Here is a 22,598-nt window from a genome sequence, read left to right on the forward strand (position 1 = left end):
AAAGAATTGGTCATAAATGAACCAAAAGAAGAAGAAGTGGATACTACGAGAAGAGAAGACATGAGTGAAGGAGAATTAAGTGGAGAATGAAGATTAACAAGAAAGAGAGTAGCAAGTCGAAGATACGCAGGTCCTGAGTGGGCATATGCGGCAACAAGTGAATGGCAAAATGAGTTAATGTCCTTTTGTTTTGACAGAGAAGTTCTGAATCAGTACTTTGATGCACCCTGAAAGGGGTCAATAGAGTGAGTTGTTGAGCTAATCTGAAGAAATCTGAAAAGAGACTGTTGAAATAAACTGGAAAAGACATTGATAACCTGATCTGACATTTGAAAAACCTGGATGTGACAAGCTGCTAACTGATTTTTGACAAAGGAGAAAAGGGTTCCTATGTGTGAAACTGAACTGTGAGAAATAAATATATATTTTTTCATTTTTTGATTTTCTGTTGCACTTTATCTAAGAGTTATTTCTACTTTCTGATTCTTTATAGATCATGGCTGAGGTAAATAACTGCGTTAGAAATATTAGATATTGTAGGTTTTTGAGTGTCAGAGTGGCAATTATGTGTGGAATAATGTTCATAATAATGATTGTGGGAATGTCTGTTCATGAAATGAAAGAGGCTATTATTACCTCTGTTCCTGAGACTACTACACTAACAGCTTTAGAGAGGTTTAAGTTAGATGAAAAATACTTGCATGACTATACTAATGCAAAGGGAGAGCTTTCTTCTAATGTGTTCTATCGGTTGTTGATTGAGTATGTTGAGACGATGGATGCAAGGAATTGTCTTGTGTGTACGCAAACTCCTTCCTCTGTGGAAGAAGGGGCTAGGTACCATAGTCTACTGTTAACCTATGGCATAACTTTTAGTTTGCTACTAACCCGATTCTGTAACCAAGAGTATATTCAATATTTTTATTCTAACCATGATGTTGTGTTTTATTTTGTTCCTATGATTAGATATTTGAGTAAAATAGCTAGGGAGCATGATATAGTATTAGTTAGAGGATTCTTTGAGCCAACACTAACCTTTGGTACTGCTTATGCACATAGAAATAACCTAACTTGCTTACTAACTCCGTTAGAAAATAGCTTTATAGGGCATACTGATGATAGGAGAAAGGCATTGAAGGAGAAGTTAGAGAAGGGATTGGAGAAAAGGACTTATAAAAATGATTATTCTTACACTGCTATTAAATGCAAGGGAAATTAGCTTTAGATGTATTACATGTAGGGAAGCTTTGTATATATAGGCCGAAATCATGCACTGACACTTTATTTGTGGGAACGAGTGAATGTAGGCGTGTGTTTTTGTTTCAGAATAAATGGACTTTTATGCTGAATGGTCAGGACCCTGCGAATCCTGGGATCTACTATATTTGTGGACTTAATACTTATTACCGTCTTCCTAGAGAATGGTATGGGACATGCTATTTGGGGATAGTTTTCCCTAAAATTTATCAGACAGATGATATGAAGAAATTTCCGAAAGTGACTGAATTACATCATGAGCGACAGAGGAGGGAATCCTCTTCTGCAATTGTGGGAGATATTTTTGGTGCAGTAATTCCTTCTGTGGGAGTTATTCTGAATGCAATTAAGATAAGAAAGTTGTCTACTATTGTGGATAACATTCTGACAAACTTTACAAGGGCAATACTACTGTTAGATACTGAATTGGTCGCGGATAGAGCTATGACGCTTCAAAATAGGCTTGCTTTAGACATACTTTTAGTGAAGGACGGCAGAGTCTGTACAATGATTAATGCTAGGCATTGTTGCTCTTACATACCAGATAGTGATAAAGAGATAAGAGACTTAGGGCCAGATGTAGCAAAGGGTTTTACCCATTTTGTGTCTATGGGAAAATGTGTTTGTGCATATGGCCCCAACTTACTAATCTAACTAACACAAGCAAGGATTTGAAAGAACTGAAGGGACCAGGAGTTTGGGAAAAGGTTGGAAATTAATTTGCTTCCTTGGGTACTTGGTTTAATCAAATTTGGAATGGGGTATTATGGAAAATTGTACAGGGAATATTAATTGTGATTGTTTCTATATTGGTATTATGGGGTACATGCAAATTATGGCAAAAGATAAAATTAAGGAAATCCAAAAATGACCAGAGGAGGGAAGAACAGCCTAGGAGAAGAATCTATAGAGGAAATTTAAGGAGAGGTCAAGAGACATCAGAAACTCAAATGCAAATTGATGGTAAAGAAAGGTGTGATGACATATTTAGTCATCAGAGGAGGGACTGTTGAAACAGATATGCTAATTAAGAAAATTAATAATGATCTATATGCTGTTACTAATGTGAAAATGCATAGAGAAATTAATCGTAGAAAAATAATGTGCATGTTTGAAAAACGTGCCCTCGGGGTATGATCGCCATATGTACATGTACTAAAACGACTGAAAATGTGAAAAATAATGAAAATATATGAGAAAAATATAATAATATGTGATAATAATGAGACGCATAACCTCTGTTTTGTATTATTAAGTTGGCTGAACTAAAGGCCTAGTTCCACTGGGCCTCACACACTCTGAACATGGAGACACCGAATGTCTTGCGAGGGACTGGAAACCGTGGACTGTAACCTTGACCCGTTCGAAGTTCAAGTTACTTAGCTAGAATTTTCTGCAGTGTACTGGTGAACAGGAGATGATGAAGACAATTTGATACAATTATGTGTAGAGCAGGCTAAATGTACTTTCCCAGGACTTGAACAATAGAGGCACTGACTGGAGAGCAACAATTTTGATACCTGAAGGACCGTATGATGAGGGCATCGCATGAAGAACCAATCCGTTTCGTGTAACTTGAAGTTTATGAAAATTAGTAGATTCAGTAAACAAAAACTATAGGTTAAAGTCATATCTGCTGACCGACTGACCAATTAGTAATTAGGGGGATGGACTGGGAGACCCTAATAAAAAGTCATGACAAGTGGCGAAGAATCAGAATTGTGGGGTGAAAATTGATGATGTCAGGAGACGCTGTTCGAGATGCTGATATTGGGCTCATACTCTGTGAGCCTGATCCGTAGCTGACTACTTGATGACCTGAAGACGAAGACTGATTTGTTACTGCTCCATCTTGGATAGGTAGCTATGAAAATGTGACTGACGATTTTATGCTTTTTCTTCTATGTACCAACTGCGCTGTTTAAAGAGAGATTCTCACTTAGTTTGATTTTTCCAAATTAATGTTTTCTCAAAATTATTTTCGCATGAAGACCCCCATGCTAATGCTAATCTGGGTTAGTTAGGCTGTTAGGGGTGACGCTGACGGTGACAAATGACTGACAAACTTAATTGCTGAATTACATTATTAAAGCTGGTATTCATAGCTTATGTTGTTGCTTTGTCGCTTATGTTTTCTTTAAGAGATAATGTATTTTCTGATGAATTAATAAAGAGTTGGTTTGAATACATTTTATCTAACAGATAATTTAGAATTGTAAGCAATAGGGAAATAAAATTTGTTAACCCTTTTCCTGAGTAATGGTTATTTTGATTAGTATGGTTTAACATTTTGTTTTTGGTAGACTGTTTTTCTGGTTATTGATGTTAGTTATCGATTCAATAGTCACTGCATGATTAGGATACTCCATGCGATTCAAAAGATTAATCGACCTATACGCGTCCCCTTTTAAGTTTACTTACTAAGGACCAGGCGCGCTAGCACTTTCATTAGTATCAGTTTGACATCCAAATAGCACCAGAAAGGCGGCTAGTTAAATTATACGAGGGACCTTCCACTGCCCGGCAATGGGTATTGCTGCATTTTAAGCAACGATTGTGCCATTTGACCTAGAAACAAGGTTTAGTTGTTAAAATCCACAGATCATGCATCAGATGATGGATTGTGTAGCAAATCCATAATTATGCCAAAAAGGCGCAACATCTCATAATTCCAGTGTTTTGATCCTTTAGTCAGGTTATTTCCTTGATTCCTGTTCTTTTTCTCAGACCAGGGTTTTTTCCCTATTGGTGCCACCTGTTAACCATTCACTCACCCAGGGTATTGTTCTTCCTGCGTTAAAGAAGGTTTTTGTGGTACAATTTCTGGAGAAATTGGTCCTAATCCAAGTAGATTCAAGCCCTATTTCTCTCCTGCCCACAGCTGCTGACCTATTTCTGTTTTGCCCACAGCTACTAACATCATGAAAAGCCATGTGGCCAGTCAGTTTAGAGCCCCTCTAGAGACCATTGACCTCCTTGAAGATACTCAGGTCTGGTTTCAGCCTCTTTAAAGCACGGAATTGGGCCTAGTGATTGTATTTGGTGATTTAAAATGACCAACAATAGCTGCCAAATCAATGTCCAGATTATTTTAGATCTTTCATCGTCTTTTGAATCCATCAACCATCCTGTCCTTCAACGCCAGTGAGACCAGCACTGGAGACAGTGTTTTCGACAGACTAACGTGTTTTTTGGTTGAACTCACTCAGAGAGTTTCCCTTCTTCTCTTTTAGTCAGCTAAAAGTAACATCTCTTTTCAGGGCCCACGAGGTGCCACCTTCTCACTCTGGCCTTTTAACATTTATATTCCCAGTTATGCCTTTGATGATTTTCACAGTGGCTCATCTTGTGTTGTTACATCACATCTTATTTGATCCTGGTTCACAGACATGTGACTTTCCGAAACAAATGATATAACTAAGGGAAACTGTTTCGAAAAGTAGTTTCTTGCTACACCTTTAGAATATACTACGTTTTTTCCCAGATTCAAAGTAAGGTCCATTGATATTGATATTGAGCATGACGTCAGACAGAAAACCCGAAATTACATTGAACACACAAAACAACAACCATAAGATGTATGTAACAACCATTGTTAAAGGTTCATTTATAGATTCATTTGTTTGACTATTTTCCCATAGTTTATGATACCAGACACGATTCAATTTGTGTTTCTATGTTGGAAACTAACTCTGATTATGTGTTTAAATTTACAGGTTCAGCTAAAGGAAGCCATTGAGGAGCTGCCTAAAAAGATAGAGGCTGAATTATCGGAATCTGGATCTAATTTCAGTGTTGGACAGAGGCAATTAGTATGCCTTGCAAGAGCAATTCTTAGAAAAAATCGAATCTTGATCATTGACGAGGCAACAGCAAATGTAGATCCAAGGTACTACAGTCATATACCTTTTTACATGAAAGTATGTTCTTCAAATAAAATGCTTAGGAAGTATGATGAGAATTATGTGTTGATAATGCTACTGATTTTTTGTATTAAATGTATTAATTGAGCGTCACTTTCTCAACTCGATCTAGTGCATGTAGAACAATAAGACAATGTGGAGTTATTTTAGTTTTATAGAGGAGACAAATCATTAACTAATTTCAAAAGAAGGTATGTATCTTGGGAGTTACTCTCATTCCAGTTTTCATCCCCAAAATGCTGAGATCCATTGGTTAGGGCATTAATGTTGAAATGAATCTCTGTGTGGGGAAGGGTAGCACTGAGACCAATTTAAATGATGAATGTAGGAGCCATCTATTCAAGTTTCTTACCTGATTTTTACTATTGAGGTAGGCATTTGAATTGGTTAAAATTATATGCTGTTTTTAACTCAAGGCTCCAATTTTCTTTCACCCTGACAGAGCTACATTTTAAAAATAATTTCTTAAATAGCATTTTTTCTATCTGATGTGTGCCTAAAAATCATTTGGTAATGACTCAAGGCAGTACAATGAAGTGGCACGGCCTAGCAGACTTTAGTTTAAGGTTAGCTCACTTGACACTCTAGTAAACCAACTGAATGTGTGCAAAGGATTTGCATGGTTGTAGGAAGGGCAGATACGAGGTGTCAGAGAGAAGGAAGAGCATTTTTCACTTGCAACAGAAATGTAGGATCCTTTTAGAAGTGCACAGAAGACCATTTTGTCATATAAACCTTGTCAGTTTATATCACAACTCTTTATCACTTAGTTATGGTAGAAACATACTGTCAACACCATTTGTGGACTGTGTACAAAATCATGTACGAGGACTGTAGAAGCAAATAAATTTAATTATCAGAATGGAATTAACTAAGGCATGTATCCATGTTAGAATTACTATGTTTAGTAGCATCCTGATCTGTTTTAGTGCTTTGTGGGTTCATTAGACTTTAGAGATCACTAAAACCCATATTAGAGCTGTAACATGTCCTTGATGAAGGTTTTCCTCTGACAATCAGATCCTCTACAGGCATGCACTCCTGAATTCCAAAATCAACTCATAACTTCTTGCCAGTCATTTAATAATTTGAAAATAAGGCCCTAATTATGACTTCTGTCGTCTTTTTCAAAGACCGACGAAGCCACTGCAGCCAGCAGACGTCCAATGCTGGCGGTCTGCTGATTGCCACATTTGGAGTCTTTGGAGGACTTCCGCCCATTTATAGATGGAAGTCCGACTCTGAAGAGGCGGTTGCATCACCAGCACCGCCACAGCAGCAAGACTCCACCTAAGAATGATGCCCATCAGACTGTGGGCAATAAGCTTGTGGAGTTAAAAGCTACAGGGGGTTCGAACCCAGGAATACTTTGGCAAAGACCAAAGTGGCCCACTGTCAAAGACCTTCAACAATGAAGATGAGGCACAGTCAAAAGCAGGGTGTAGTGTTTTTCTACATTCAGTGACAGATTCGCCATAAATCCTGCTGGGCCATTCCCCGAAAAGCTGGAGCAATTGGAGGCTGATTTTAAGGCCCACAACCTCTGCTTCTGTTACTTTATCCAGCTCCCAGGACTTTATGACAGCAGGCACAGTGGGGTGAGGAGAGATAAAGAGAGAAGGAGTAAGGCAGAGAGAAACAAGCATTAGCAAAGTCAAGAGATCTGGAGTTGACTAGTATCCTTTGGGTTTTGTCAGTACTTGTTTTGTTTTGTCATGGTTTTTGTAAAAAGTTATTGTTTGGGAAGCTGCTGGGCCCTCAACAATATAAAAAATGGCTAAAAACAGAAATATTATTTTGGTCTCAAAATGCACACATGGCGTTGTTAGTCTCTGCCATTTAAGGGAACCACTTTATGTGTGCATGTGCTCCTTGCGAAAGGGTAGAATCCCATCATTCAAAGTGAAATCAACCAATGACTGAAGTGAGCTGCCCGCCCGCCTTACGCCGTAGGATATAGTGGGCAGAGAAAAAATGTAAATGACGCAAATAAACAGACCAGTGGATAAAGAGTGCTGCCAGAAAGGCCCTATAAGTAAGTATAGTTTACCTATAATTTTATAAACCCAAAAGATCTTGGCTGCTGCCAAACCCTAAAAGCAAAAGTGGGACTAGTTTTAACGCTTGTGCTAGAGCCGCTTTGGTTCCCAGGACTCCCCTTGTTTACATTCTTTGGAGGCTGGTGTTCTGACCAGTCAGCGAAAGCACCTTTTATCAGGGAGCTCAGGGATGTTTTAATGCATAAGGGTTACTAAGGTTCTTGTTGGAATTAGTTCACAAAATCCCTTGTGCTGGACACCCTTTATATAACCAAGAACCAAGACAGACTAGGGTGCCATTTATAATGGCGCTAGATGGAAGTGAATAGGTTCTGGTGCTCCTGCAGTTTTAAAATAGTAGAAATGTAACTTCACTTTGTATTTTGGGTGTCCTTGACTTCTTTCCAATGCAGTTTGCAGAACAATAAAGTGCTGGTGAATACATCATTTGCATTTATCTAATGTAGTTCTCATTGTATAATGTTGCATCTTTTCAGTGTGGTGTTCTGCTTTACTGCATGCATATCCATTAACCTTGGACTCAGAAGAAAGGGCTTCTGTGCTCTTGCCTTTTTCAAGCTCGCCCTTCTGAATAGGCAAGGGTAGTTTGTGAACAGGTATACATTCTTTTTTCGTTATTGAGCAATTCTCAATTTATAATCCAACTAAAGAGTCATAAGAGACTGGAATCAATGCACACGGTATGTATTTTCTCTAACCTTGAGGGAAATAGTCGTCTTTTGCCTTACACAATGCCACTCTTCTTTGCTACATAAATTCATTTGCAGACCCTGGAAGTGGATGGAAAAGAACATTGGATTTTCAGGTGACGTTCTGCGAATGTCTTCTGTGTTTCAAGAGTCACACAATAGCTGACTTTCTGATTTGTTTTAATGAGTTAATTGAAAAGCACGAATTCTTTGTTTCTTTTTTGCTTATTCACAAGAACATGTTGTAGGGACATTCATTATGGCGGTGTTTCATAATTATGAACGTGTATAAAATAAATTTGATTTAAACTTCATAAAACACATAGCTTATGTAAGTTTTGTTTCTTTCTCTCTTTTAAAAGAACTGACGAGTTGATTCAGAAGACAATCCGTGAAAAATTTGCCCAGTGCACCGTGCTGACGATTGCTCACCGACTCAACACCATTATTGACAGTGATAAAATTTTGGTAAGATCACCAGGGAAAGTCACTTGCAAGGGGTTCATTTTCAAATCTAGTACTTAGCAGAGAAAATGCGTTAACTAACACTAACAACCTGATTTAGGCTTTTTATGACAGACATTCTGTTCACCAGTGTGGCGAATCAACTACCTCTACTACATTGGTGGTAAAAGGGATGCTATATTTAAACTTAGCTACTGTGACAATGCGAATTCACATAATAAAGTGAGATGATGGAATTTACATTCTTATATGGTGACAGTGAAGATGTACCTCCAAAGTCATCATCTATTTCCTAAGCATTTTATTTGAAGAACATACTTTCATGTAAAAAGGTATATGACTGTAGTACCATGTAGACTGGTCTGTAGTTTGAACTGAAGGTGTTCCATCAGGCTTGTGGAGTCTTTGGAGTGTGTGCTTAGATGGAGGTTGAACCTGTGGACGATGGCGATTCCCCGCCAGTGTGGCTGGGGCGGTCTTTCCGGGTGATCTTGTATCCTTGGGGAGTGGCGATGGCGATGTCTGGGCCTGAGGGGGTGTTTGACCAGATCTTGGTGAGGAAAGTGACGTCCGGGGTGGTGCTGTCAAGGAGGTCCCAGGTTTCGGTAGTGTGTTTATGGAGGGAGCGGATGTTGAGGAAAATGCATTTCAGAGTTTTCGGAGTCGATGTGTTGTTGCGGGTGGCTTGTGCCGGGTCCAAGGTCTTGGTGGTGGTGTGGGTTTGACGGCAGCGGAGGCAGCTGAAGGGTCCTTGGGTGTCGGCTGGTGATGACTGTTTGCAGTTGTTGTTGCGTCCTGGGTTGAGTGCACTGAGAGCTGCTTGCTTGTAGAGGTGGCGGGTCCAGGGGTCCGGGTCGCTGGTCGGGTGATTGCACATGGCACTGACTGCGCTAGCGACGGTTGCGAACTGGACTTCCCCACTATTTCTGATGGCATGAACAGTGATGCATAAAAGACCTGATGGGAAAGCCAGATAACAGGTTCACTAGTGGGATTCACACCATCTGTCACCTTTCTAATGTTGTCCTATAATCCATCAGGGTTTACAAAGGACTTCCACCTCCGTAATAGTGGAATCTCATCATGGTTTGAAGAAATATGTGAATGTGTCCAAGGAACTGCCTCAGACTAAGAACAGTCAGTGAACTCTTGTAGCCACCTAACACTTATTGGCGGTACTGATCGAGACTGGCTTTTGGTAACACTAAACTAGCCACTGCAGTAGATATGGACATTGTTATGAGTGTTGGTAGCTTCTGATAGAGATTTCTAACCACGGATTCCTCACCTTAGAATATTCCACAGGTGTCAGACTACATCTGGAAAATCTTGAGCAGTACCTTTAGGTAGGTAGTGTCATTTGACTCTTCGGTGGTGGCTCAGTGTCGGAAGTGATGTTGCAGTGACCATATAGGCTCCACTCTGATGTGCTGGCATCAGTTCTTTTTGTTGCACACCAACACTGTATATATCTAGAGAGCCATCTAAGTCGTTTTTTGACACAAAAAATTCAACCTATTGTTGTATTTTTTTTTAGCTTTGCTCCCAGTTTACCAAGGTATGTCCCAAGCAAAACCTTCAGGATTCAAGCTGTGCAAGGATCGTCACAGGCAGATGACTGAGTCTGGTCCCCACTTGGTTTTTCCCTGGTGCCTGGGGTCGGAGCACAAGACTAAGGGCCTGATTTAGTTATTGGCGGAGGGGTTACTGCGTAACAATGGTCACAGTTATCCCCTTCACCGAAATCTAAATACCATTGTGTCCTATGAGATCTAGATTTTGGCAGACGGGATATCCATCTCCATTGTGATGGAGTAACCCCTTTGCCAATATCTAAATCAGGACCTATGGCCTGCGCTGAGTGAAGTCAATCAAGCAGTCCATTTGTATAGTGCGCATTGTCACCGCATAGGGTCTCTGGGCGCTTTGGTGCCTTGTCACCATCGAATAGCCAGGTCTTGAGCTTTTTTCAGAACTCTGTCAGGGAAGGTGCTGTTCGGAGTTGTAGTGGTAGGAAGTTTCAGACCTTGGTGGTGGTGCAGGAAAATGAGTGGCCTCCTGTGCCGCTGTGACGGATGTGGGTGGTGTGTGGAAGGGCTTGTGTGGCGGAGCGCAGGTGTCTTCCGGGGTGCTGGAAGATTAGACAATGGTTGATATAAGATGGCCCTTGATTGTGCAGTGCTTTGCAGGCATGCATGAGGATCTTGAACTGATATCTCTTCTGGATGGGGAACCAGTGGAGGTGCCTGAGGTAGGGGGTGATGTGAGTCATTTTTGTTAGTTCCCGGATGAGCTTGGCTGAGGTGTTCTGAGCAGTTTGAAGTCTGCTGAGGATTTGGTTGGGCAGTCTGGTGTATAGATCATTGCAGTAGTCAAGGCAACTGCAGGCGAGTGGGCAGCATGCAGAGGGTTTAGAAGCATGAGGAGGCGACTGTGTTAATTTGGTGTTTCATTGTCAGTTGGCTGTTGAGGATTATGCCAAGGTTGCACACCTGGGTTGTTGGTGTGGACATAGGTCCGAGCTCCACTGGCCACTAGCTGTGGTGTGAGGTGGAGGAGTTTTACTGACGGTCACTTATTCTGTTTTGTCAGATTTAAGCCTGAGGCAGCTGTCTCTCATCCATTTGGTTACGTCCGTCATGGCCCTATGGAAGTTGATTTTGTCGTTGGTTGAGTCTTCGGTGAGGGAGTGTATGAATTGTTAATTCGGCCGATGCCATTCCTGTACCCTGTTCATTCCCATAAGAGATCTCAGGCCCACTCCTGGAGCCGTTCTCGGGGAAGATCATCTTTCTGCTCTAAAACCTCCTTGTCAAAGTCAAGTAAGTCGAAGAACAAAAAGAAGTTGAAGTGTTGTACGGATTCACCCGTCTGACCTTGTGCTTCTAGACTCTGCTCCCTCAATCAACCAGCAGAGTGGGCATCAGAGCCAACTCCATGCTGCCCTGAGTTTCCTGGCACCGGAGTGACACCCACTCAACTTAAAGAATTTTATGATATCATGCTCCCTATCTTTGGGTCACCGACACACTGTTGTGCGACACCATGCCCCATGAAGCCAAGAGGTGCCCCTGCTGGGTTACTGTTCGCGGGTTTGCCCTAAAAATCTGCCGAGCCATTTGTATTCGCTCCAGGATTTGAATTAACACCACCCAGGATACCTACATACACCCCATATCCACCTCTTCCAGTGCCTTCCCTGGTTCTGCAGGTGCCGCTCGACAACAAACCAATCATTATCTCCAGAGCCTCTACAGTATGGTGCCCCGCCACTCGACATCGATGCTGGCAGTGTCCAAGCCCTAACAGTCCCAGGACTTTCGTCCGTTTAGTGGGTACTACCCCCCTGAAGAAGAAGAAGAGGAGAAGGAGTGTGGGCCCCTCGAGGACCATGATCAGGATGAATAGTATGAGGAGCTGGGCAACACCAGTGGCTTGGATAACTCCCCAGACTCTGGCAAGCTCCCCTCTCCAAGGCAGTCTTCGGTGGAAGGTGCATCTTTTGCCACCGTGATGCACAGCGTGGCAGAGTTCCTCAGTGACCAGCTGAGAGCTGTCAAGGTCATGACTAATGTCCTGACATATGTGCTTTAACCTGGGGCGAGCCTGTCTGAGTTCATGCTCTCCTTTAATTAAGCCCTCACTGATGTGCTCCTGAGGCCCTGGGCGAAGCCTTATACAGGGGCCCCTGTGCACCCATTGATTGCCCGCTGGCAACCAGCCTTCCTGTTCCAACATCCATCCCCTCAGAGGCTGATGGGGCAGGCCTGAACAGCACTGTTCAACCCCAGTGAATTCCTTACCACCTCACCTGATCATGAAGCCAAGAGGCTGGACACCTTTGGGAAGCACATGTTCTCTTCCAGCAGCCTTGCTTTGCTGTCAGTGAACACCACATGCCTTTTGGGCTAGTACTCCCATGGGATTGAGCTTCCCATGCTGCTTGAGGAATGCTGAGCCATCCCCAATCAAGCTTTGGAGGACGGCAGCGTTACTACAAAGCTTGCCATCCAGTGCAGACAGGACACCATGGACTCCCTGGGTACAGCCATGGCTTCTATAGTGGCACTCCATTGCCACGCCAGGTTACAATGAACTGGTTTCTCATGAGAAGTCCAGTCATCACCGATCGAAATGTCTGTCAATGGATCCTGCCTTTTTGTGACATGGCTGATGTGGTGCTTGAGCGCTTTCGCAAGAGTAGAGTTACTGCCCAATCCCTTGGACTCTATCAACCTGACCATAACAGCAATCCTTTTGCTCCTACTGCTGAAGTGGAAGGGGCAATTTTTAGTGTCTGCAGTACCAGCAGGTTGTCCAGTCTTTTTGGGGAAGGAGCTGCTCCGGCTACCATAGCCTTAAAGCCTCTTCAGTGTGCCCTGATCTAGAAAAGCTGATCTAGAAAAGCCATCTCAATGGCATCAGGCACCACCTACTGTCAGCTATTACATCTGAGAAGTGAGTGCTCCGAAACACCTCAACCTCTCACACATCCCAAGAATAGCTGACAGAGGATCAGATCATCTTTTTTATACTCCATCAGGAAGTGCAGGCTTTTTTGGCCCAAGGAGCCATAGAGAGGGTGCCCGCACAAGAAATAGGGCATGGTTGTTATCCTGCTACTTTTTGGTGCTGAAAAATGATGGAGGTCTCCACCCTGTACCAGATCTGCGCCCTCTCAATTTTTTTCTGAGGATGGAGAAATTCAAGATGCTCATGTTGGCTCAGGTTCTGCCTGCCCTGAATCCTGGAGGCTGGATGTTAGTGCTGGACCTGCACGACATGTATTTCCACATTCCACTCCTGCTGTCCCTCAGGCGCTACCTGCAGTTCGCGGTGAGTCACTAGCATTTGCAGTTTCGCCTTGCTCTTCTTTGGCCTTATCAGTGCCACTCAGGTGTCCACAAAAGTGATGGCGTGGTTGCAGCACGTATTTGGAGATCAGAGATTCCAGTCTTCCCCTACCTTGACGTCTGGCTGTCGAAGGCGGACTCTTCCCAGGTAGTCGTCGCCCACCTCCATGGAGAGTGTTGAGTCGAGGATGACGCCCAGGTTGCGTGCGTGGTCGGTGGGTATCAGGGCTGCTCCCAGAGCTGTCGGCCACCAGGAGTCGTCCCAGGCTGAGGGGTTGGCACCGAGGATGAGGACCTCTGTCTTATCTGAGTTCAACTTCAGTTTGCTGTTCCTCTTCCATTCGGCGACGGCCTTCATTCCTTCGTGGAGGTTGGATTTGGCAGTGAGGGGAGGGAGAGGATCAGTTGGGTGTCGTCAGCGTAGGAGATGATGTTGAGGTTGTGTAGCCGGGTGATGTGGGCGAGCGGGGCCATGTAGACGTTGAATAGTGTAGGGCTGAGGGATGATCCTTGGGGGATGCCGCAGATGATCTTGGAAGCTTCGGATCGGAAAGGGGGGAGGCAGACGCTGTGGGTTCTGCCAGAGAGGAAGGAGGTGGTCCACTCCAGCAGTGTTGCGTAGAAATCCGGTCGCACAGTGTCAAGAAACAGCGCTGCGTGAGGGATTGCGTCAGTAACAGCAGCCGCGGTGGGTGTTGAGCGTAATTTTTCCAGCCGCATTGGGTCGATCTCCCAGCCGCGATGCATGTGGAGCATCGATTTTAGCTGGGAGGCTGGCAGCGCGTCGTTTATCAGCCTCAAGGCGGGTAGTGCATCAAACATTTCCCCACACGGCGCTCTTTGCGTGGATTTCTGTCTTTTTCCACCAGCTGAACCTTTCAAGGGCCCAGCTACAGTTTAGGGCACCACTTGGCAGGCAGGACTCTCAGCAGAAAGCCCAAGTGCTGGCAGAGAATATTGTCCCTGGGACTTCAACAACAGACATCAGTCAAGCTCAGTTCAAGCCCGTGGAGATTCTTCACCAGTGGGAAGTCACAAAAAAGTCAGTCAGTCATGAGACCTCATGCTTTTAACCACAGTTTGGTTTTATTTTTCATGTAAATAGAACTGTAACACTTATACTAACACATAATTCACTCACACTATGCCGTTATACAGGAGCACCTCGATTAATTTACTTTAAATTGTGGAATTTAAGTTTCTAATAAATGTGATATATTATTCACAAACTTCATCGGTACAGAAAGTTCTTTATGGTACAGCCACTGTGGTGGAGGTTAATTCATGTCCTTCCCCCAGAGGGACCAAAACATTTTTCTGTTACATTTGTCCTCTATCAGGCAGAAGCAGCTACTGCAGGCCAACCCAGCAAAGCAGAGTCGCAAGCAAAGGGGCAGTACGCCTCCTCCAGCTCTCCAGCTCTTCTCCTTGGCAGAGGTGGTTCCAGAAGTAATTGATTTTCAGGAGCTCTGGGTGCTCTTCTTATACCCCTTTCTGAAGTAGGCCTACTTCAAAGAGAAGTCTCTGTTGTTTTCAAGATCATGCCTTGCCCAGGCCAGGCCCCAGCCACACACCAGGGGGTTGGAGGCTGCATTGTTTGAGGGCAGGCACAGCCCTTTTAGGTGTAAGTGACCATTCCTCCACTCCCCTCAGCCCAGATTGCCCATCAGGATATGCAGGCTACACCCCAGCTCCCTTTGTATTACTGTCAAGAGGAAAGGCGCAAACAGCCCAGTTGTCAAACTGACCCAGACAGAGAATCCACAAACAAGAAGAGTCACAGAATGGTTTAAGCAAGACAATGCCTACTTTCTAAAAGTGGCATTTTCAAACACATAGGTGGTCATTCTGACCCTGGCGGTCTTAGACCGCTAGGGCGGAGGACCGCAGGAGCACCGCCGACAGGCCGGCGGTGCTCCAATGGGGATTCCGACCGCGGCGGTAAAGCCGCGGTCGGACCGGCACCACTGGCGGGGTCCCGCCAGTGTACCGCCGCCCCATTGAATCCTCCGCGGCGGCGCAGCTTGCTGCACCGCCGCGGGGATTCCGACCCCCCCTACCGCCATCCAGATCCCGGCGGTCGGACCGCCGAGATCCGGATGGCGGTAGGGGGGGTCGCGGGGCCCCTGGGGGCCCCTGCAGTGCCCATGCCACTGGCATGGGCATTGCAGGGGCCCCCATAAGAGGGCCCCTACATGTATTTCACTGTCTGCTGTGCAGACAGTGAAATACGCGACGGGTGCAACTGCACCCGTCGCACAGCTTCCACTCCGCCGGCTCGATTCCGAGCCGGCTTCATCGTGGAAGCCTCTTTCCCGCTGGGCTGGCTGGCGGTCGGAAGGCGACCGCCCGCCAGCCCAGCGGGAAAGTCAGAATTACCGCCGCGGTCTTTCGACCGCGGAACGGTAACCTGACAGCGGGACTTTGGCGGGCGGCCTCCGCCGCCCGCCAAGGTCAGAATGAGGGCCTTAATCTAAAAAACAACTTCACTAAAAGATGTATTTTTAAATTGTGAGTTCAGAGACCCCAAACTCCAGATGGCTATCTGCTCCCTAAGGGAATCTGTGCTTCAATAATATTTAAAGGCAGCCCAAATGTTAATCTATGAGAGAGATAGGCCTTGCAACAGTGAAAACCGAATTTGGCAGTATTTCACTGTCAGGGCATATAAAACACATAAGTACATGTCACACCTTTAACATACACTGCACCCTACCCATGGGGCTACCTAGGGCATACCTTAGAGGTGCCTTACATGTATAAAAAGGGAAGGTTTAGGCCTGGACAGTGGGTACACTTGCCAAGTCAAATTGACAGTTTAAAACTGCACACATAGACACTGCAGTGGCAGGTCTGAGCCATGTTCACAGGGCTACTAATGTGGGTGGCACAACCAGTGCTGCAGGTCCAATAGTAGCATTTGATTTGCAGGCCCTGGGCACCTCTAGTGCACTTTACTAGGGACATACTAGTAAATCAAATATGCCAATCATGGCTGAGCCAATGTACCAATACAATTTATACAGAGAACACTTACACTTCAGCACTGGTCAGCAGTCGTAGAGTGTCCAGAGCAAACAAAATGGCAAAAACAGAGTTCAGCCCACAGAAACAACCTGGGAAGTAGAGGCAAAAAGTTAGGGGAGACCATGCCAATGATGCCATGTCTAACACATGCCAAATGCATATGCATGATCTGCAGTGTGACCTAAATTTCCAGTGGGCGCAGCAGCCGGGGAATTTTTCTGACCTGGTCCAGATGTCATATGGAACTGCCAAAGATTTGCTGTGGAAGTTGATGGACCACAACTGGTTCAGCAGCCGACCTCCCTCCCTTCCTCATCCAGAGCTGATAGTGGTGACAGACGCATCACTCCTGGGTTGGGTCAGCCACCTGGGAGAGGTGCAGTTCAGAGGGCTCTGGTCTCCAGTAGAGTCTCAGCTTCACTTCAGTCTGTTTGAGGTGAGGGCCGTTTGCTTGGCATTGAAAGCCTTACATCCATCCCTCAGGGGACAGCTGGTTCAGGGTTCATGGACAACACCACAGCCATGTGGTATTGCAACAAACAGAGTGGGTTAGGGTCGTGGTCTCTGTGCCAGAAGGCTCTGCTACTCTTTACTTCGCTGAAGCATTAGGTCATTTTCCTGGTCATGCAGCATTTGAAAGGGTCTCTGATTGCCAGGGCGACAAACTTGTTAGTCAATGCCTGGTAGATCATGAATGGCATCTACATCTGGAGGGTTTGCTTGGTCTCTGCTAAGACTGGGGAGACTCTTGTCTCGATCTGTTTGCCGCCACCAAGAATGTGCAATATCAGCACTTTTACCGGATGGAGTTTCCAAAGCGGCTCTTGCTCAGTGATGCATTCCCCCGCATATGCACCCCGGGACTCCTATATACCTTTCCTGCCCAAAGTTCTCAAGAAGATCAGGACTGCCTAAGCCTAAGTGATCCTTGTGGCTTCGGCTTGCACATGGAGCATGTGGTATCCTGAACTCCTGAGCAAGAGCATCTGTCCTCTGGTCAAACTGCCCTTTCAGGAGGGTCACCTGTCACAGAAACAGGGCACTGTCCTGTACCCAAGACTGCACACTCTCCACCTTAATGCCTAGAGATTGAACAGTGACCAATGAGTTTTTTATCTTTCTTCTGAAGTGTGTTGTTTCGTCATAGCAGCCAAGCGTCCATCTCCCAAAACTGTCTATACCTGCTGTTGGGATGAGTTTATGGCTTGATGTTCCTCATGTCCTGTGGACTCCCTATCTGCATCTCTGCCGTAGGTTTTGTTATTTGTTCTATCCTTAACCCAGCAAGACCTTGCCTTGGGCACAATTAAGTGTTACTTTTCAGCTGTTTCGTCTTTTCTGTGGTTGTCAGAGCAACACTCCCAGTTCAAGTCACCAGTTGTGCCTCATTTTAACAGTAATTCGGCCCCTACTTTCATTATGTGTTCTCCACATAATGAAAGTAGGGACCAAATGACTGTCCCACTGGGTTTCAGCCCATGCATAGCTGCTCCCTGTGAGTCTGTATCATCAAAATAGTTTTCCTGGTGGCATTACATCAGCTAGGACGGTCAGTGGGCTTCAGGTTCTGTCTCTACACTCTCCATACACCAACTTCTTCCCTGACAAACTGGTCCTTCGGACATGTGTCTTTTTCCTCCGATAGCTGCCCAACAGCTGCCAACGGCATTTTGCCTGCTTTCTACGCTCTGCCCTATCCTTCCCAGAAGGAGGAGAGAATCCATCATTTGGACCCTGAGAGAGTACCAAATACTATCGGGTGGATGATCATCTCTACTTTGAGTTCACTGGAGTGAAGTAGGACAGGGCTGCTTAGAAACAGACCATTTGCCAATGGATTGTACTCTGCATAGAAATCTACTAGGCATTGACGAAGAAGCAACTTCCTGAGGGCCTGCAGGCTCACTCTACCAGGGCCAAGGTGTTAGCAGGCAGGGGTACCTGTTCTTGAAATCTGACAAGCTACCACATGGACGTCGCTCTGTACGTTCCAGAAGCACAGCTGCTTGGACAATCAGGTTATTTGTGATGAGCATTTCAATCCTCCAGGGCTCAAGGACTTTCAGTCTAACGCAGTTTGCAGTCCTACCTCCAGGAAGATATTGCTTGGCTATGTATTCTCAGTTTGTCATTTCTGTCAGAAGAACCAAGTACTTACTTTTGGTGACGCTTTTTCTAGTAGAACCCTATCTTACTGCAAACTCCTCACTGACCCTTCTATCCTCTCAGCTCTGGAAACTGGGGTCTTCACCCAACAACAACATTGATATTTACGTGGCTCTGCTTTTTTGGCACAGAACTAGTTATGAAAGTAACATCACAGCGTGCTATGGTGACACCTATATGGGCATTGTAACCTCACTTCCGAAACAGACGATGCTGACGCGAAGCTGATCAACGCCACATATGGGTGCGCAGAGATAGTGCTCAAGATTTTCTGGATACAATCTGCCACCTACGGAGTATTCTAAGGTGAGGAGTCTACAGTTAGATAGAGTTTCTACCAGAAAAAGCGATGCCAAAGGTAAGTAACGTGTACATATTTTCCTAAAATGGTCATGGCAGAGGAAAGAAAAAAGGGAGGTGAAGCATTTTGTGAATGCTGTGGTTTATGTCTTCCCAGTATGTTGTCACAGCTGCATGTCATCTGCATATACACAAGCTTGACTCCCCAATTTACACTAAGTACAGAAGAATGTCTCATGGCCACAGGGAACACTTGATTCTACAACTGTGACTGTTCCAGCATGCATCTTAGTGTTCTGCTCTTTCCACACAGTTCCCCATCTAATGCATAATTTGCAGTGTTTGACAATAATATTTTTTGTTTTTCAAATGCATCGAAAGTTAATAGAAATGGTTTACAGGTTATGCGACACATAGCTTAGACTATGCAAAATCTTAAATGCAACGTTTCAGTTCTTAATTGCAACATTCAAGTAGTTTGCCCATGTACATTAAATATACCCAATTGATAGGCTTGGAGAGGTCCATAAACTGGGTGAACAACTAACAATCTTAAATACTTACCTACAATTCAGACAAGGTGGAACAAATGATTTATTCTTTCTTGTGCAAATATTATGTTTCTCTGAGCATGCCAATTCCTGTTCACATCACAGATACCGCTCTTAAAGTAGTGGTTATTTTAAGAAGGTTCTGAGAGTTTATAAGATCAACCAAGTATGATGCATATTTTTTCCAGCTCAATACCTTGAATTCCAAATTGCTTGTTGGTGAGACAGACAAATAATGCCCATGAAGAGCAAAACACTGCTTTGCAGGGCAGTTTCTTAATCAATCAGATTTTATGAGATGCGAGATCGAATGGCTGGGAGGTACTGAATAAATGAGGCATACAAAATTATTAGAAGGAATATGTACATGTAGACCATCTTTCATTTAAGTATAAAAATGTGGGTTAATATGGCAGTCATGTGCTTGCTCTATTCAATATAAAATCATTAATGGTTGGTGAATGGAGCTTTTGAAGAGATTTGCCTAATGGGTATAGGTTTCTCTCATAAAACCATGTGCATTTATGTAGCAGTGAGATCCCTTTTATATCACAATGTTAAAATGTCAGAATAGCTACATAAAAATGACATAGAATGTGTTCAGTAATTTGCCTTTAGCCTCTTAAAGTGCTGCATAATTAGACTATATGATAGAGACTTCTAGCCACAGGTTCCTTACCTTAAAATTATCCCCAGGCATCAGACCAGATCTGGCTAATTTTCCATGAGCAATAGCCCGGTGCGCCAGTAGGTGGAATCACTTGGCTCTGTGTGGTGTCCTCCGTGCCGGAAGTGACGTGCCTGGTGCCTATATAGTTGTCACCTCAACACGCTGACGTCTGTTTTTTTCTTTCCACACCAGCCAGCTCAGATCGGAGAGAGCTACACCCACTCAATTTTTAACTGACCTTTTTTAACTTTTGTCAAAGTTTTTTTTGAGAAATCTCCTGATGGGGCAGGGAAGTCTGCTCGGAAGGCCGGCTTCAAGTCCTCCAGTGCCTGTCATCGACAGGTGTCCCCGACTGGCCCACATCTTATTTGCCTTTGGTGCCTGGACTGCGACCACTACTTAAAGACCTGCACCGACTACTGCACCAGAAGACCTTGAGGATGCGGTCCCTCAAGCTCCTTGCCGCTCAATGTGCGACGACATGATGGTCTCAAACCCAGTCAAGAGGAAGGTCCTTGGATCGTTGCGGAGCCAAAGATCCTCATCACACTCAGTCATCCGGGCATTCAGGGAAGTCCCACAAGAAAAAGAACAAGAAGTTGAAGAGGTCTTTATCTTCTTCCGTTCTGCAGCGGTCTTCAGACGAGACAAGACCTAGCTCCATGGTGAGTTTTATGAGGCTATGTACCGCATATTTGGGCAGCTCGTCTCTGCCAGTGTACCTTCTCGCAGGATCTGGAGGGCCTCCTACTGGTTCGCTGCTGGTGGGTCCGCCCCCACACCTCGACCTTCCCTGGCACAGGTTCCGATGCCAATGCTCCCAGCCCCGTCGGCTGTGCCATCCCAGTTCTCATCCCTGACTCCGATACAGAACTGGAGTGGCGGCATCTGATGATGACTCTGGTGTCAACTGGAGCAATGAACTCCAGACCAGACCCTGAGCCCAGTTCTTATGGGTGAAGACTCGGGGAGGATTGGGAGGAGTCTCTGGTCCTGAAGAATGCCAGCCCATTGATCCAAATGCGGACTAGTGTGAGGACTTGGCTGTGGTTAGTGGACTGGGCACCTTCCCAGACACTGGCATGCTTTTTCCCCCTATTGTGGCTATGAAGGAGGAGGCGTCATTTCCTATGGTGGTGAGAAGGGTGGCCGAGGTCCTGGACCTACATTTGCCCTCTGTGGCAGTTAAGACCAACGTCTTGACAGAGGTGCTTCAGTGAGGAGCGACCTTCTCCGAACCACTTCGCCCTTTTAATGAAGCCCTTATAGACATCCTGCTTAGGACCTGGTACAAGCCCAGCACAGGGGCTGTGCTCCAGGGGATCCCCAGTTCCTCACACAACACCCCCACCCCAGAGAGCTTGGTCCTCCAAGCCTGCACCTTCCATCGAAATCTTGGCGAATTCCCTACTGCTCCACCTGATAGGAAATCCAAGAGGCTGGACACCTTAGGCAAGAAGATGTTTTCCTCCACTGGCTGGCACTTCGGTCAATGAACACAATGTGCCTTTTTTTTAAAAAACTTGTTAAAATTTTTATTTCGTAAAGTAAAGCTCCACCACATGCTTTTTGGGCTGTTACTCCCATGCTCCATGGGATTCGGTTCCGCACGTGCTGCTCATGATTTCAGAATAGGCCCAGGCCATGCTTTCCCAAGCTGTTCCTGATGGGAGGGATGCAGCTAAGTTTATGATCAGATGTGGATTGGATATCACTGACTCGCTGAACAGAGCGGTTTTATCCATGGTGACCTTACGGCCCCACGCCTAGCTGAGAACAGTTAGCTTTTCAGAGGATGTCCAAGCCTCACTTAGGGGCATGCCCTTTTAATGGCTCCTGTCTTTTTGTCCACACTGGAACGCTACAAGGACAGCAGAGCTGTGGCCAGGCCCTTGGGCCTTTCCATTGTTGCTCACCAACCCCATTCTGACTTTAACTCCTTTTGTGGCCATGGAAAGGACTTCCAGCTGCATCTTGTAGGAAAGTACCCTCTTTTTGCCATGGTTACCCCCATTTTTTGCCTGATGTCAGTGTGCTTGACTGTGTTCACTGGGATCCTGCTAACCTTGACCCCAGTGATTATGCTCTCTCTCCTCTACATTCGGTTGTTACATACTGGTAACCCAGTATTTCACCCACAAGTGGTATACTGGTGCCCTCTTATGAGTCCCTAGTATATGGTACTTAGGTACCCAGGGCATTAGAGTTCCAGGGGATCCCTATGGGTTGCAGCATATCTTTTGCCACCCATAGGGTGCCCATGCTAAGGCTTCTGCAGGACTGCCATTGCAGCCTGCGTGAAAAGGTGCATGCACCCTTTCACTGCCATTTACACTGCACCAGGTCACTTATAAGTCACCCCTATAGCAGGCCTTCCAGCCCTGAGGGCAGGGTGCAGAGTACATGTGTGTGAGGGCACCCCTGTACTAGCAGAGGTGACTCCACGACCTCCAGAACCATTTTCCTGGACTTTGTGACTGCGGGGACGCCATTTTACGTGTGTTCTGGACATAGGTCACTACTTATGTCCAGCTACATAATGGTAACTCCGAATATAGGCATGTTTGGTATCAAACATGTTGGAATCATACCCCAAGTCTTTTGCAAGCATTGGTTGTATGATTCCATGCAATCTGG

The 22,598-nt window shown here is 45.0% G+C and overlaps 1 protein-coding gene across 1 annotated transcript in view; it reads left to right on the top strand.

Annotated features, from left to right (window-relative positions):
• The window catches only part of ABCC4 (ATP binding cassette subfamily C member 4 (PEL blood group)), a 1,378,868-nt gene that overhangs the window by 1,268,752 nt on the left and 87,518 nt on the right, over nt 1-22,598 (top strand). Inside the window, exons 28-29 of the mRNA XM_069205134.1 lie at nt 4,974-5,146; nt 8,292-8,397. Of these exons, the coding sequence (XP_069061235.1) occupies nt 4,974-5,146; nt 8,292-8,397 (279 nt within the window). The remainder of the gene's footprint in view (nt 1-4,973; nt 5,147-8,291; nt 8,398-22,598) is intronic.

This window comes from Pleurodeles waltl, chromosome 8 (assembly GCF_031143425.1).
Source record: "Pleurodeles waltl isolate 20211129_DDA chromosome 8, aPleWal1.hap1.20221129, whole genome shotgun sequence".
Taxonomy (NCBI): Eukaryota; Metazoa; Chordata; class Amphibia; order Caudata; family Salamandridae; genus Pleurodeles; species Pleurodeles waltl.